The sequence below is a fragment of the Nylanderia fulva genome, unplaced genomic scaffold, assembly GCF_048542155.1.
Source record: "Nylanderia fulva isolate GAGA-0341 unplaced genomic scaffold, ASM4854215v1 Scaffold133, whole genome shotgun sequence".
NCBI classification, from domain to species: domain Eukaryota; kingdom Metazoa; phylum Arthropoda; class Insecta; order Hymenoptera; family Formicidae; genus Nylanderia; species Nylanderia fulva.
In genome coordinates this window covers 99,545-113,096 of record NW_028189548.1, presented here as the reverse complement: position 1 = coordinate 113,096, position 13,552 = coordinate 99,545, and the positions used below count along the sequence as shown (strand labels likewise).

At 26.9% G+C, this 13,552-nt stretch overlaps 2 protein-coding genes across 5 annotated transcripts in view; one reads left to right on the top strand and one right to left on the bottom strand.

Moving 5' to 3' along the window:
* Positions 1 to 13,552, top strand: part of LOC114941324 (1-acylglycerol-3-phosphate O-acyltransferase Pnpla3-like) — a 33,594-nt gene that overhangs the window by 12,052 nt on the left and 7,990 nt on the right. For both annotated transcript variants that reach the window (XM_029316272.2, XM_085479925.1), the window contains exons 2-5: positions 2,120 to 2,232; positions 12,288 to 12,407; positions 13,130 to 13,318; positions 13,430 to 13,513. In XM_029316272.2, coding sequence (XP_029172105.2) covers positions 2,120 to 2,232; positions 12,288 to 12,407; positions 13,130 to 13,318; positions 13,430 to 13,513 — 506 coding nt within the window. The remainder of the gene's footprint in view (positions 1 to 2,119; positions 2,233 to 12,287; positions 12,408 to 13,129; positions 13,319 to 13,429; positions 13,514 to 13,552) is intronic.
* LOC146724420 (dynein light chain roadblock-type 2-like) lies at positions 10,113 to 11,750 on the bottom strand. Of its 3 annotated transcripts, none has more exons than XM_085479927.1 (4): positions 11,550 to 11,750; positions 10,915 to 11,070; positions 10,453 to 10,787; positions 10,113 to 10,379 (listed from the first exon to the last, which is right to left on the bottom strand). In XM_085479927.1, exons 3-4 carry the CDS (start codon positions 10,508 to 10,510, stop codon positions 10,168 to 10,170), a joined length of 270 nt encoding a protein of 89 aa, XP_085336053.1. In that variant the 5' UTR covers positions 10,511 to 10,787; positions 10,915 to 11,070; positions 11,550 to 11,750; the 3' UTR covers positions 10,113 to 10,167. The 3 variants fall into 3 exon arrangements, with proteins under 3 accessions (XP_085336053.1, XP_085336052.1, XP_085336054.1); XM_085479926.1 differs by lacking the exon at positions 11,550 to 11,750 and adding an exon at positions 11,292 to 11,398; XM_085479928.1 differs by lacking the exons at positions 10,915 to 11,070; positions 11,550 to 11,750 and having other exon boundaries at positions 10,453 to 10,891.

Below are 13,552 nucleotides of genomic sequence, written 5' to 3'. Positions count from 1 at the left end.
TATATAAATATATTTTAAAATGTAATATATATATATATATATATATGTATATATATATATATATATATATCGTATATACATATATAACATATGTATATAAAAATATATAATGTAATATAATATATATAATATTGTATAATAATATACATAAAATAATTTATTAATAAATTATTTTATACAAACAATAATTTTGAACATTTTTTAAATTTTAGAACAAAAATTTTTCTTCAAAATTTTATTAATGTAGTTAAATAGAGATGTTCTTACCATGAAACTTTAAAACATTTTTGATATCTGGAATATTTTTCAAGATATAATTGCGCTACACACACATATGAGAGGTGTAGCAATTAATTAAAAATACAAAAATTTCTAAATTTCTACATAATAAAAATTTCTAAATTCATCTATTTATTTATGTTAGGTGTGTAAAATTTCATCAAAATCACAATTTTCAGTTCGCGAGATTAATTGATCTTCTGAAAAAATTATTGCAAAAGTTTCATTGAGAGAATCGCGTGTGAGAAAGAGAGATTACGAAGCGTTATTTGAAAGAAAAATTGTCGCGTGGTCGATCGGAAGACAGCAACAACGATATATATTTTTTTCATCCTTCTTCCTATCTCTTTTTCTTTCGTGATGTAATTTAAGTTTATTCGGAGCAAATGTCAAAAGAGATAGAAAAGAGGATAACGCGTTATCGTAATACAAGTATATGTATATGTATGTATGTATGTATGTATGTTGCATAAATTTAATAGACGCACACGCATCTGTCTTTGTTTATCGATTTATCATCATCATCATTAGCCTTTTACACGCGCTTCTCTCTAAAAAAAATGTACTTGCATATAATGAGTAATTTCCGAATATTTCGTAATATTGCCTTTCCTCCGAAATCGAAATACATCGATTCTTTTTGTAATTTTTTGCATACTTTTGGCTATTTCACATCATTTCTATTTCGCAGCATTATTTTCTTTTGTTTATTCGAGAAAATCGAATTTTTAATTATTTAATTTTTTATTATTATATTATATTGAATATAATAATTATTGTATTATATTAAATATATTTTTTTTGTTTTTTTATTATATACACATATTTACTAACAATAATACATTCTATTACAAAATTATTTGGAAAGGTTAACCAGTAAAACCGGAGTAGATAACAAATATTGTTGATCGATTCTGAAGATTATGCATAAAATAAAGATTTATAATTATTCATATATGATAATTAAAAAATATGATAATTAAGGAAATATGATTGTTCATAAATATTCACCATAAAAATATAAGAAGATATAATTGTCACAATTTCTAAAATTGGGAATATATTTTAATATATATATATTTTAAATTTTGAATATTTATTTCATAATTCTATTTATTTGACTTGATTGATGAACATTGATATACTATCTTATACAAATATGTATACATATATGTGTGTGTGTGTGTGCGCGCGCGTGTGTGTATATATATATTATCTTATAGCTTATAAAAATATCTTATCAATTTCTTAAAAATTACTAGCATATTTTGATTATCAAATTAAAAATATGCGGGTAATTATTTAAATATTTAATTTATATTTTAATATAAAAGAAATATTTAAAAATAAATATATATATACGTATATAAATATAATATATAAATATTATCGTATATAAATATTAACTATTTATAGATAATACATATATGCATATAAACTGTTAATCAATGCATAAATATTGATAGGCATATACAAATTATAGATATACATATATATTTTAATAATAATAATAATAACTGATCGTTTTTTATATATTGACATGTACATATATTTTATTTATAAATGTATTTTATGAAATAATCTGACAGAATTGTAAATTGTTTATACATATAATTATATGTGTGATTGTCTTTTATAACATGAATATTTATCGCATTATTTTTTAAATACTCATATTTAAAAGAGAAAACTTTGTAAAAATCGACTTTGCGTTTCATTCGGAGTTTGTGGATAAATTTGTAGATCCAAGAACACTCTAATAATCTCGATTAGCTTTGATTAAAAAATTAGCTTGCATAATTGATATTTGTGATTTATTTATTTATTTATTTGTTTTCAGGAGAGATAACCAGCAATGTATTACGTCTGACACGTGAAGCGCGACAACATCCGCTTGGACCTTTCAGTCCGTCCTTCAATGTGCAACACTTTTTGCTGGAGAGTTTGTTAAAAGTGAGTAAAGCAAGAAGATAACATAATAATTGGCTTACAAATTTTTTTTAAAATTAAAAGTATGTAATAATCAAGCTCGTATCAAATGAATTAATTCAAAATACAAAGGCTTATAAACGAGCAAATATGGTAGGAAGTTAAAATTAATATATTAGATATAATTTTAAAATAATATAGATTAACCGGATTAGTTATATGATTGTGCACTCAGTGTGGACTGTTCGTGTCGAGCTATGCTTGATGATTTAAATTTAATGTCAATGTATTTCGCCTTTTAATCTTGACATCAGTTTTTAATTTACTTGACATTATATAGCGACTTAGTATTAGAATTTTTATTTTTATAAAAAACCACTCCTCAATGTTTAAAGTCGACCAGACTGGCAATAATTTATTATAAATAATTATTTGAAATACAACAACAACGTTTCGGCTGTCATTGCAGCCCTTTTCAAGTACATCTATAAAAAGTTCAATCAAAATAATTATAATTTAATACACTTATTCGCAACAATTAATTATACATTTAAATACAAAAATGTGTTACATACCAAATTTAAAACAGTAAATCAACTTCTATGCAAACTACCGACAATGTTAACGCTTGTTTTGATGAACAATGTAAGACTGACAGAAGTAAGCACATATTAAATAGATGTTAACTGTTCACAAGAATCTTAGTCACTAAGCGTTAAGAAGATAGAGACGAAACTAAATGTGTCTTTCGTAATTTAAATCGTCATAATAAAGTCAAATAAATAAAAATAAATAAATAGGTGGATATAAAAATAAAAATAAAATTAAAAGTAAAAATAAATATAAAACGACTTAAATAACGTCAAGAACACGATCATAAATCCCACTGAAATTCTCCGTATCTTTCTGTAAATTAATACTTTTTCCTTGTTTTTTTATGTAAAACATTTCTGCAATTTCTCTTTTTCTTGTCTGTTTTTCCTCATGCAGAATCACCGGAGAATCCCAACGGAACTCATGATCGTTGCAAGTCCGAGGAAAAACAGACAAGAAAAAGAGAAATTGCAGAAATGTTTTACATAAAAAAACAAGGAAAAAGTATTAATTTACAGAAAGATACGGAGAATTTCAGTGGGATTTATGATCGTGTTCTTGACGTTATTTAAGTCGTTTTATATTTATTTTTACTTTTAATTTTATTTTTATTTTTATATCCACCTATTTATTTATTTTTATTTATTTGACTTTATTATGACGATTTAAATTACGAAAGACACATTTAGTTTCGTCTCTATCTTCTTAACGCTTAGTGACTAAGATTCTTGTGAACAGTTAACATCTATTTAATATGTGCTTACTTCTGTCAGTCTTACATTGTTCATCAAAACAAGCGTTAACATTGTCGGTAGTTTGCATAGAAGTTGATTTACTGTTTTAAATTTGGTATGTAACACATTTTTGTATTTAAATGTATAATTAATTGTTGCGAATAAGTGTATTAAATTATAATTATTTTGATTGAACTTTTTATAGATGTACTTGAAAAGGGCTGCAATGACAGCCGAAACGTTGTTGTTGTATTTCAAATAATTATTTATAATAAATTATTGCCAGTCTGGTCGACTTTAAACATTGAGGAGTGGTTTTTTATTAATTATTACTGGCAACCTTAAGGATTATTATTTATTTTATCACACCGTGACCTTACTATGGTGGTTTTACAAAGAGGATATTTTAATTACGTGACGGAGAAATTTAGTATGCAAATGTCTTTGATGCTAAAATCTTGGATCAAGACGAAGAAGAACATATGTAAATCTTATCAACAACTTATATTTTTACTCCGGTGCAGACGGATGGATATTCTACCTCCGCATATTAACAACAACAATACAGCAAGTAAATCAACTATTTTTCACAGCAGAAATGTTACACTTAAATGGCTACATCTCCAGCATCGTAGCAAAATTGCGTTATTAAACTTAGAGATTAAAGATATTAATTGTAAATTACGTGCGTTACGTGTCAATTTGAATCATATCGAAAAGCGATTATTTGATAATTTACCTTTTGAGTTTGTCGTTGGCTTTTTTGATCACAATGGGCATATCATTCATAAATATAATAATAGTGAGAAGCGGCGTCTAAGAAGCAAATTTGAACACATTTGTCGCAAGTATTATGGGGTTCGGAATCCATTGATAAAAATAGATTACCGCAAATGGATTGTAAATATCAGCAATCGTCGCGTTCCGGATTCGGTGATGAGGTTTCCCAGTTTGGGTGATAAGTTTGGCGTACCCATTTGTAGAAGTAATAAAGATGATAGGAAAATTTCTGCATTAGAAAACATAAAGAATATTGAAGTTAATCATAGAAAGTTTCCCAGTGACAACCTGGATAATTTGAGATTTTCGATAGCGAGTTCGGTACACAAGTTTTTGAGTAAACAAAAACATGTATGTTACATCGATAATTACATTTGTAATAGATACTCCGACTGCTCAAAATTTTTGAAATCTAACAAAAATATTTTTGCAACTAAAGCTGATAAAGGTCAGGTTACTGTACTGATGGACCGGACAGACTACGTTGAGAAAATGAATTTTTTATTGAAAGACGATTCTACGTATAGATCACTTAATAGGACTCCGCTGAAGTCACTGAGCACGAGGGTTGCTAATTTATTAAAATCTTGGTTAGATAATAAATTAATAGACGATAACACATACAGACAATTGAGGTGTACGAATGGTAATTTGCCTCGTGCGTATGGTTTACCAAAGATTCATAAGGTAGGTTACCCTCTCCGCGTCATAATTTCAACTGTAGGAAGTCCTATTTACAACATAGCATCCTTTTTGAGTGAGATACTACAAAATGCAGTCAATAAACCTCGATCTCATGTCAAGGATAGTTGGTCCTTTGTGGAGATTATTAAAGACAGAAACATCGACGACAGCCATGTTATGATTTCGTTGGACGTGACTTCACTTTTTACTAACACCCCTTGGGAATTAATTAAAATAGCAATAGAAAACCGATGGGATGACATCTCACAATTTACTTCGTTTAGCCTTGCGCAGTTTTTACACGCCATTGACACGGTTATGCGCTCAACAAGCTTCGTTTTTGACGGAAAATTTTACGAACAGGTTTTCGGTTCTCCGATGGGGTCTCCATTGTCTCCGATTCTTTCTGACATTGTTATGGACGATTTGGAATCATACTGTTTCCGTCAATTGGATTTCGAACCCTATTGTTATTTTAGGTACGTCGATGATATTTTTTCAATTATTCCGAAAGGAAAAATTGAGGATATGCTTCGTGTGTTCAATGGTTTCCACACTCGACTTAAGTTTACGTTCGAACTAGAGAAAAATTGTTCTCTGAGTTTTTTGGATACGAACGTTATACGTATCGGTGGTAGATTGACGACTAATTGGTACCGAAAGCCTACGTTTTCAGGCCGCTATATTAATTTTCTGTCAAATCATCCTATGAGATATAAAATTAGCGTGATTACAAGCCTAGTTGATAGGGCTATTTTACTCGCTGACCCTATTTTTCATGAAGAAAATATTAATTTAATCAAAAGAATCCTTATTAATAATTGTTACCCGTTAACAATTATTAACAAAAACATCAATAAAAGACTTCGAGCGATTAAATTTGGCAGTAATCTTAACTCGCCCAATCGAAATAAATTTGATACGCGAAATTGCATTGTGTTACCTTACATTAAAGATCTTAGCGAGAATATTACGCGTTGCATCAATAAAAGTGGAATTGATGCTTTGTATACTGTCCCAAAAAAATTGGACACGTTGATAAAAAGAGGTAAAGATGGGATCGAAAACTTAAAAAGAACTGATGTTGTTTATAAAATTGATTGTGCGAATTGCGATTCGGCTTATATAGGACAGACAAAGAGACATTTAGAAACGCGCATTAAAGAACATAGAAATAACATAAAAAAAGACAAGACATTGCATTCTGTCATTAGTTTACATCGGACTTGCAACGATCATGAGTTCCGTTGGGATTCTCCGGTGATTCTGCATGAGGAAAAACAGACAAGAAAAAGAGAAATTGCAGAAATGTTTTACATAAAAAAACAAGGAAAAAGTATTAATTTACAGAAAGATACGGAGAATTTCAGTGGGATTTATGATCGTGTTCTTGACGTTATTTAAGTCGTTTTATATTTATTTTTACTTTTAATTTTATTTTTATTTTTATATCCACCTATTTATTTATTTTTATTTATTTGACTTTATTATGACGATTTAAATTACGAAAGACATTTAGTTTCGTCTCTATCTTCTTAACGCTTAGTGACTAAGATTCTTGTGAACAGTTAACATCTATTTAATATGTGCTTACTTCTGTCAGTCTTACATTGTTCATCAAAACAAGCGTTAACATTGTCGGTAGTTTGCATAGAAGTTGATTTACTGTTTTAAATTTGGTATGTAACACATTTTTGTATTTAAATGTATAATTAATTGTTGCGAATAAGTGTATTAAATTATAATTATTTTGATTGAACTTTTTATAGATGTACTTGAAAAGGGCTGCAATGACAGCCGAAACGTTGTTGTTGTATTTCAAATAATTATTTATAATAAATTATTGCCAGTCTGGTCGACTTTAAACATTGAGGAGTGGTTTTTTATTAATTATTACTGGCAACCTTAAGGATTATTATTTATTTTATTTTTATATTTATTTAATTATCATAACGATTAACTGCGCACTGAAGAAGACCTAGTACAGGTCGAAACGTTTGGTTTTGTCAAATTAAAAAAAATTTTTTTCTAAGAATTAATAAAAATTTTTTGTGCTCGTTACACAGGGCCAATAATATTTAATAATTTATCATTGTGTAATATATTAGATTATAAATTTTTTAAAATTATTTTACCAAACAAGATACTTCTCGTAGAATTTTGGATGCCGCAAACTAATTTTCACGTCAGGTTTAAAAAGGCAAAAATGGCTTTTTTGCGATATTTGAGATTTTTTTGTAAAAAGGACTAATACGTTATCTGGAAATTCTGATCAGAAGTCATGAATATTTTCCGTCTCTTATAAAATGCATTTTTTATTTCGATATTTTACTTTTTAGTCGTGTTAAGAAGGTTTTAAATACAAAGTTTTGCTGAAATAGCAAATATCGTTTATGATGACAAATAAATGAATAGTTGTATATATTAACAAAAATTATCTATTGCAAACCCATGTACAATAGAATTGTATGAAAAATTATCGATTATAAACCCATGTACAATCGTAACAAAAGTAATGAAATAAAAAAAAAATTGCGCCAAGTGAAAGTAGAAACTTGTACCAGTGGAAAATTAAAGTTGCAGACATATATAGAGTCGTATAATGAATCAATAAAAATTTAAATTTGCAAATGTAGAATTGTACCATAAAAAAACTTATCTTTTAAAAAAAAGATAAACAAGATGCCAAGTCCATGCGCCATGTGAAAAAGTGTTAAACAAAAAAGTATTTTTAAGTAAAAAAATCTATCAATTGACAAAAATTTATGTTCTAAAATTAATATCTCTACAAAAAGTAATGTCCAATTATTGCGCGAATAAATAAACATTTTTATAAAAAATTAAAATTTAAAAACTTATGCAAATTTAAAATTAATATAAAATAAAAAGAAATAAAAAAATTTTAGTTAAAAAAACTGGGCGCGCTGCTAAATAATATTCTAATGATATTAAAATTAAATTGTTACTTTTAAACTCATTGCAGCGCGCCCAGTTTTTTTAACTAAAATTTTTTTATTTCTTTTTATTTTATATTAATTTTAAATTTGCATAAGTTTTTAAATTTTAATTTTTTATAAAAATGTTTATTTATTCGCGCAATAATTGGACATTACTTTTTGTAGAGATATTAATTTTAGAACATAAATTTTTGTCAATTGATAGATTTTTTTACTTAAAAATACTTTTTTGTTTAACACTTTTTCACATGGCGCATGGACTTGGCATCTTGTTTATCTTTTTTTTAAAAGATAAGTTTTTTTATGGTACAATTCTACATTTGCAAATTTAAATTTTTATTGATTCATTATACGACTCTATATATATCTGCAACTTTAATTTTCCACTGGTACAAGTTTCTACTTTCACTTGGCGCAATTTTTTTTTTATTTCATTACTTTTGTTACGATTGTACATGGGTATATAATCGATAATTTTTCATACAATTCTATTGTACATGGGTTTGCAATGGATAATTTTTGTTAATGGCGTGCCCTTAACTGGTCGCCTTTTTTTACCTTTTTTTAAAGGTGAGTTTTTAGAGATTATATCATTCATTTTTGTATATGATAAGCATCTTTAAATAAATAAGCAAATTCAATTTTTCTGGCATTTTCTTATTTTAGGTACATATATATCCAATAATTAATATACAAAATTAAATATTATTCATTACACAATTTGTATCAAAATAATATATTTTTAAAAATTTATTTTAAATTTATTTAATCATTTTTATCATTGTGATTGTAGTGGCAAGGATTTTATTGCTCAGTGTCATTGCAAGCATCTGGCCTGTATATACCATAATATATTGTGTAATACATTGGCTAAGTATGACAATATGGATTTTGATAGATTCCCATGGAATATTGGAATTTTGTCGGACTTGCAGTCATCCACCACATATGCAGCCTACAATTAAAGAACGCATTTATTCCATATTATTTGCTTCCGTTATTGGCATAGTGCACATTTTTATATATCTCAATGCTGTAGATAGCAAAACATTTTGAAAACATCTATCTTTCTATGTTATCTGCTTTTTTGAAAATATTGCAGCAAATTTATTATGGCAATATGCTTGTTCTCCTGCAGTTAAAGAGGCTTAGTACTTTAATATAATCTTTATTATTTGTATCATTTCCTTTTTCTTGGGAATTACAGCAATGCTTTTGTACTATATTGTCTTGCATCCCTCAAAAAGACAACATACTTCAAACGCACCAGTTCAAGCAATGTAACTTTGATATTTATTTACTTTAAAAAATGAGAGATAAACTATACAATATGCAATTAACCTTATCTTATGACTTTTATAAATCTTATGATAAAATCTAACTCTCTCTTAATCTTTATTATGAAAAGAATCTCGGTATTATATGAAATAATTTCATTGTAATTAATAGTTTAACTTTCAAAAATTTTGCAAAATAAAATAACTCATACATTGTATTTCTACGATATATATAAAAAAAAGATAGGTAAATATAAATAAATAAATATATATTTATGATATACAATAAATAAATATATATTTATATATATATATATATATATATATATATATATAAATGTTGGATTTTTATTATATATATATAATTTTAAAAAATCTTTTTTATATGCTATTGAATTTTAATACATACAATTTTGATTATATGTATTTTAATTGATTATATTTATAAGTATTTTTATATTATCTTAAAAAGACTGCATAGAATTATTTGTGCGACACTCTTATATGTATGTATAATTAATAGGGACCAACTACACATTTTTTTTTCCACTGAATAAAAACAATCTCAATATTAAAATTAAATTATAAAAAAGATACTGTGATATTTTATTGATGAGAAATGTACATTTATAATTGTATTAAATACAAAAATAAACATGCCATGAATTACTATATATACATATTTTCATAATTATCAAACTTAAAAATATAATATTGTTACCAAAGAAGAAAGCACTATTTAAAAACTCTAAAAGTTCATAATTTGTTAAATTAGTAATTAAATACTGCATTTTGTATAATTTTTAAGCTTTATTCTTTTATTTTTCTTTATTTAATTGAATAGATATTAACATCCAATGTAGCATACAGATTAAATTAACAACCAAAAAAATAAATCTTAACTTTGAAATATATTTTTGTTTCTTTTAAATATCAATCAACTGGATTTTGTACTACTATTAATATGAATTCTTTATCTGGTGCCATCATAATTTTATGTTTTTTGCTACGTATGCGCAAGAAAGTTAAATCATTTGTTGGATTCAAGTCACGTACGACAGAACGAGCTTTATCTGACAATTGACTTATCAAACCTGCGTATTGAACTGTTGTCGTATTATCTAATGTTGACTTTATAGGAATACCTAAAACAAATATAATTTTATAAATTTTTGTTTACAACTACAAGTAAATCATGTCAATGATCTCATGTAATACCTTCTGCATTCACCACTATTGTTCCAACTACCCTTTTATGAGACTGAATTTGTTTCATAGTTTCTTCAACCTCTTATAAATTATTTCATCGAAATTTATTAATAAAATTTTTATTTTAAATATTCCAATAACGGAAGCAAATCATATGGAATAAATGCGTTCTTTAATTGTAGGCTGCATATGTGGTGGATGACTGTAAGTCCGACAAAATTCCAATATTCCATGGGAATCTATCAAAATCTATATTGTCATACTTAGCCAATGTATTACACAATATATTATGGTATATACAGGCCAGATGCTTGCAATGACACTGAGCAATAAGATCCTTGCCACTACAATCACAATGATAAAAATGATTAAATAAATTTAAAATAAATTTTAAAAAATATATTATTTTGATACAAAGTGTGTGATGAATAATATTTAATTTTGTATATTAATTATTGGATATATATGTACCTGCAATAAGAAAATGCCAGAAAAATTGTAAAATAGTTCCTATAGCACTGATATTAGATTTATCTTGTTAAGCTAATCGAATGCTGCGATGATAACTAGCCATTGCCCAACCCATGCTCACAAGTGAGCTGATAATGCTACCTGCTTGATGTACAACTGAAAAAAATATAGAAGCTAATTAAGAAAATTATTAAAAATATATGCATACTCATACATAGGCATTTATATAATTGAAATATTATTGAAATAATAGCAAAATATCTGATTTTGTATCACAGACTGTAAACTTGCACATAAATTATTATGACAATAAATTTGCAAATAATAACATTAAAATTGAATGTAAAAATTGAAATTGAAAATTGAAAATATCTAACCCCGCACGCTGTCAATATAGCGGAGGGCAACTATCGCCGTCTGTTGTAAAACGTGCGAGATGGACATTTCCAATACATGCATCTATTCATGTGTTGTGTACGTGTAATATATGTATGCGCATGTGTTGTATACGTGTGAATACGTGTAGCACGATACTACTATGTTTGCGTGGTCGATGATGATAATAATGATGACGGGGACGTTTCTTAAAAGAAATTTTTCATATTTCGACTTTGCAATTATATATCTCTGCTTACAAATCACGTAGAGCAAAAATAAAGACACTTTTATTATATAATTCAAACTCAATCTATCGATTAAGTCTAGTATAAACTCGATTGCTTCAGCCGTTATTGAGAATTCGAAATATTATAAAGACTCAAATGTCCGACTCGCGTTAAGATACACGGTGTCTCGGCTACGCCCTTAACTGGTCGCGAGACACTACCGTGTCTCTTGATATAGGATCTCATTTTAATTGCCCATTTTGAACTTTTCGAAACAGATGTTTTAAATAAAAATTATATAATCGAAAGGGAGACAAATAATAGTAAAATCAATTTTGGAAAAAATAATGTTGTATTTATGTTTACAAAATACATTTTATAGAGACTGAGAAAACAATATACATTTAAGATATTTGATCAGACTTGATTTTCCAGACAATGTTAACTTTTTTCATAAAAAGGTTTCAAATATCGTAAAAAAGTCATTTTTAGACCATGTTAGATTGTGACGTCAGAGGTGAGAAAACACACGCTGAAAAATCTTTTTAAATGAAAAGATATTTCGAAATGGCATCTAAGAATTTTTAGCGTGCAATTTTTAGCAATCATTTGGAAATCTGACGTGCTAATGAAATTTTATTTGCGGCATCCAAAAATCTCAAAAAAACACTTTGTCTGGTTTAAAATAATTTTTGGTTATAAACTAATATAATTCAAATCTCTTGTGATAAAATGATATGCAAAACGGATGCTGCTTTTTTATTTCAGTTTCTACCGGACGATGCTCATATTCGTGTAAGTGGCAAATTACACATTTCTCTGACGAGAGTGTATGACGGGAAAAACGTGATTGTCTCACAATACAATTCAAGGGAAGATTTATTACAGGTAAGAAAAACTTATTGTTAGCTTTTTGTATCACTCTTCTAATTCATGTTGTTCTATAATTAAACATCAAAATTAACATATTATTAATGCAAAAGATAAATTTATCATTTTTGTTCAAAATATTACTAGAATAGCAAGAACGAAAGGTTTTTATTATTCGAGGAAAATTTTAAAATGATTATATATAAATCATCTTTTTATATAAATTGTAACAATTTTTTTTTTTCGGAGACCATTTATATCCATAATTTTTTCAACTTTTATTCTCTAATATTTTTCTTATTATTTGAGGAAAATTTTGTAATGATTGCAAATTATTTTTTTTTTATTATAAATCATCTTTTTTATATAAATCGTAATAATTCTTTTTTATTTGGGAGGTCATTTATATCCAAAATTTTTGCAACATTTTATTCTCTAATATTTTTCTTATTATTTGAGGAAAATTTTGTAATGATTTCAAATTATTTTTTTTATATTATAAATCATCTTTTTTATATAAATCGTAACAATTCTTTTTTTTTTTTTTATTTGGTGGTCATTTATATACAAAATTTTTGCAACATTTTATTTTCTAATATTTTTTTTATTATTTGAGTCAAATTTTGTAATGATTGCAAATTATTTTTTTTATAAATTGTAACAATCTTTTTTTTAAGTTTATATTAAAAAAGTGTGCATTATTCTCTATACTAATACCTTTTCTTTTTCTTTTTATACAGGCTCTACTAGCCACTTCGTTTGTACCGTTCTTTTCCGGTTTGCTGCCACCGCGATTTCACGGTATTAGATACATGGACGGTGGATTCAGCGATAATCTTCCTACGTTGGACGAAAATACAATCACCGTTAGTCCATTCTGCGGAGAAAGCGATATCTGCCCTAGGGATATCTCATCTCAGCTTTTTCACGTACGTACTCGTTAATAAAATCATTCTCTGCTAAAAAAATGGTGTTAATGAGCTTAACTCTACTTGATTTCGACAATTATTTTAATTATGGCTTGTTTGTGTGCTTTGCAGGTCAATCTCGCCAACACAAGCATAGAGCTCTCTAGACAAAACATATATAGGTTCACGAAGATCCTCTTTCCGCCTAAACTGGAGGTAAAAAGGAAAATCTTATCTTACTTTTTTTCAATATTT

Excerpts from the sequence above, each read along its gene's own strand:
- LOC146724420 (XM_085479927.1), bottom strand. The coding sequence starts at position 10,510 with ATGAAACAAATTCAGTCTCATAAAAGGGTAGTTGGAACAATAGTGGTG. Across the intron at positions 10,380-10,452 it reads AATAGTGGTGAATGCAGAAG|GTATTCCTATAAAGTCAACA; the intron begins GTATTACATGAG and ends TATTTGTTTTAG.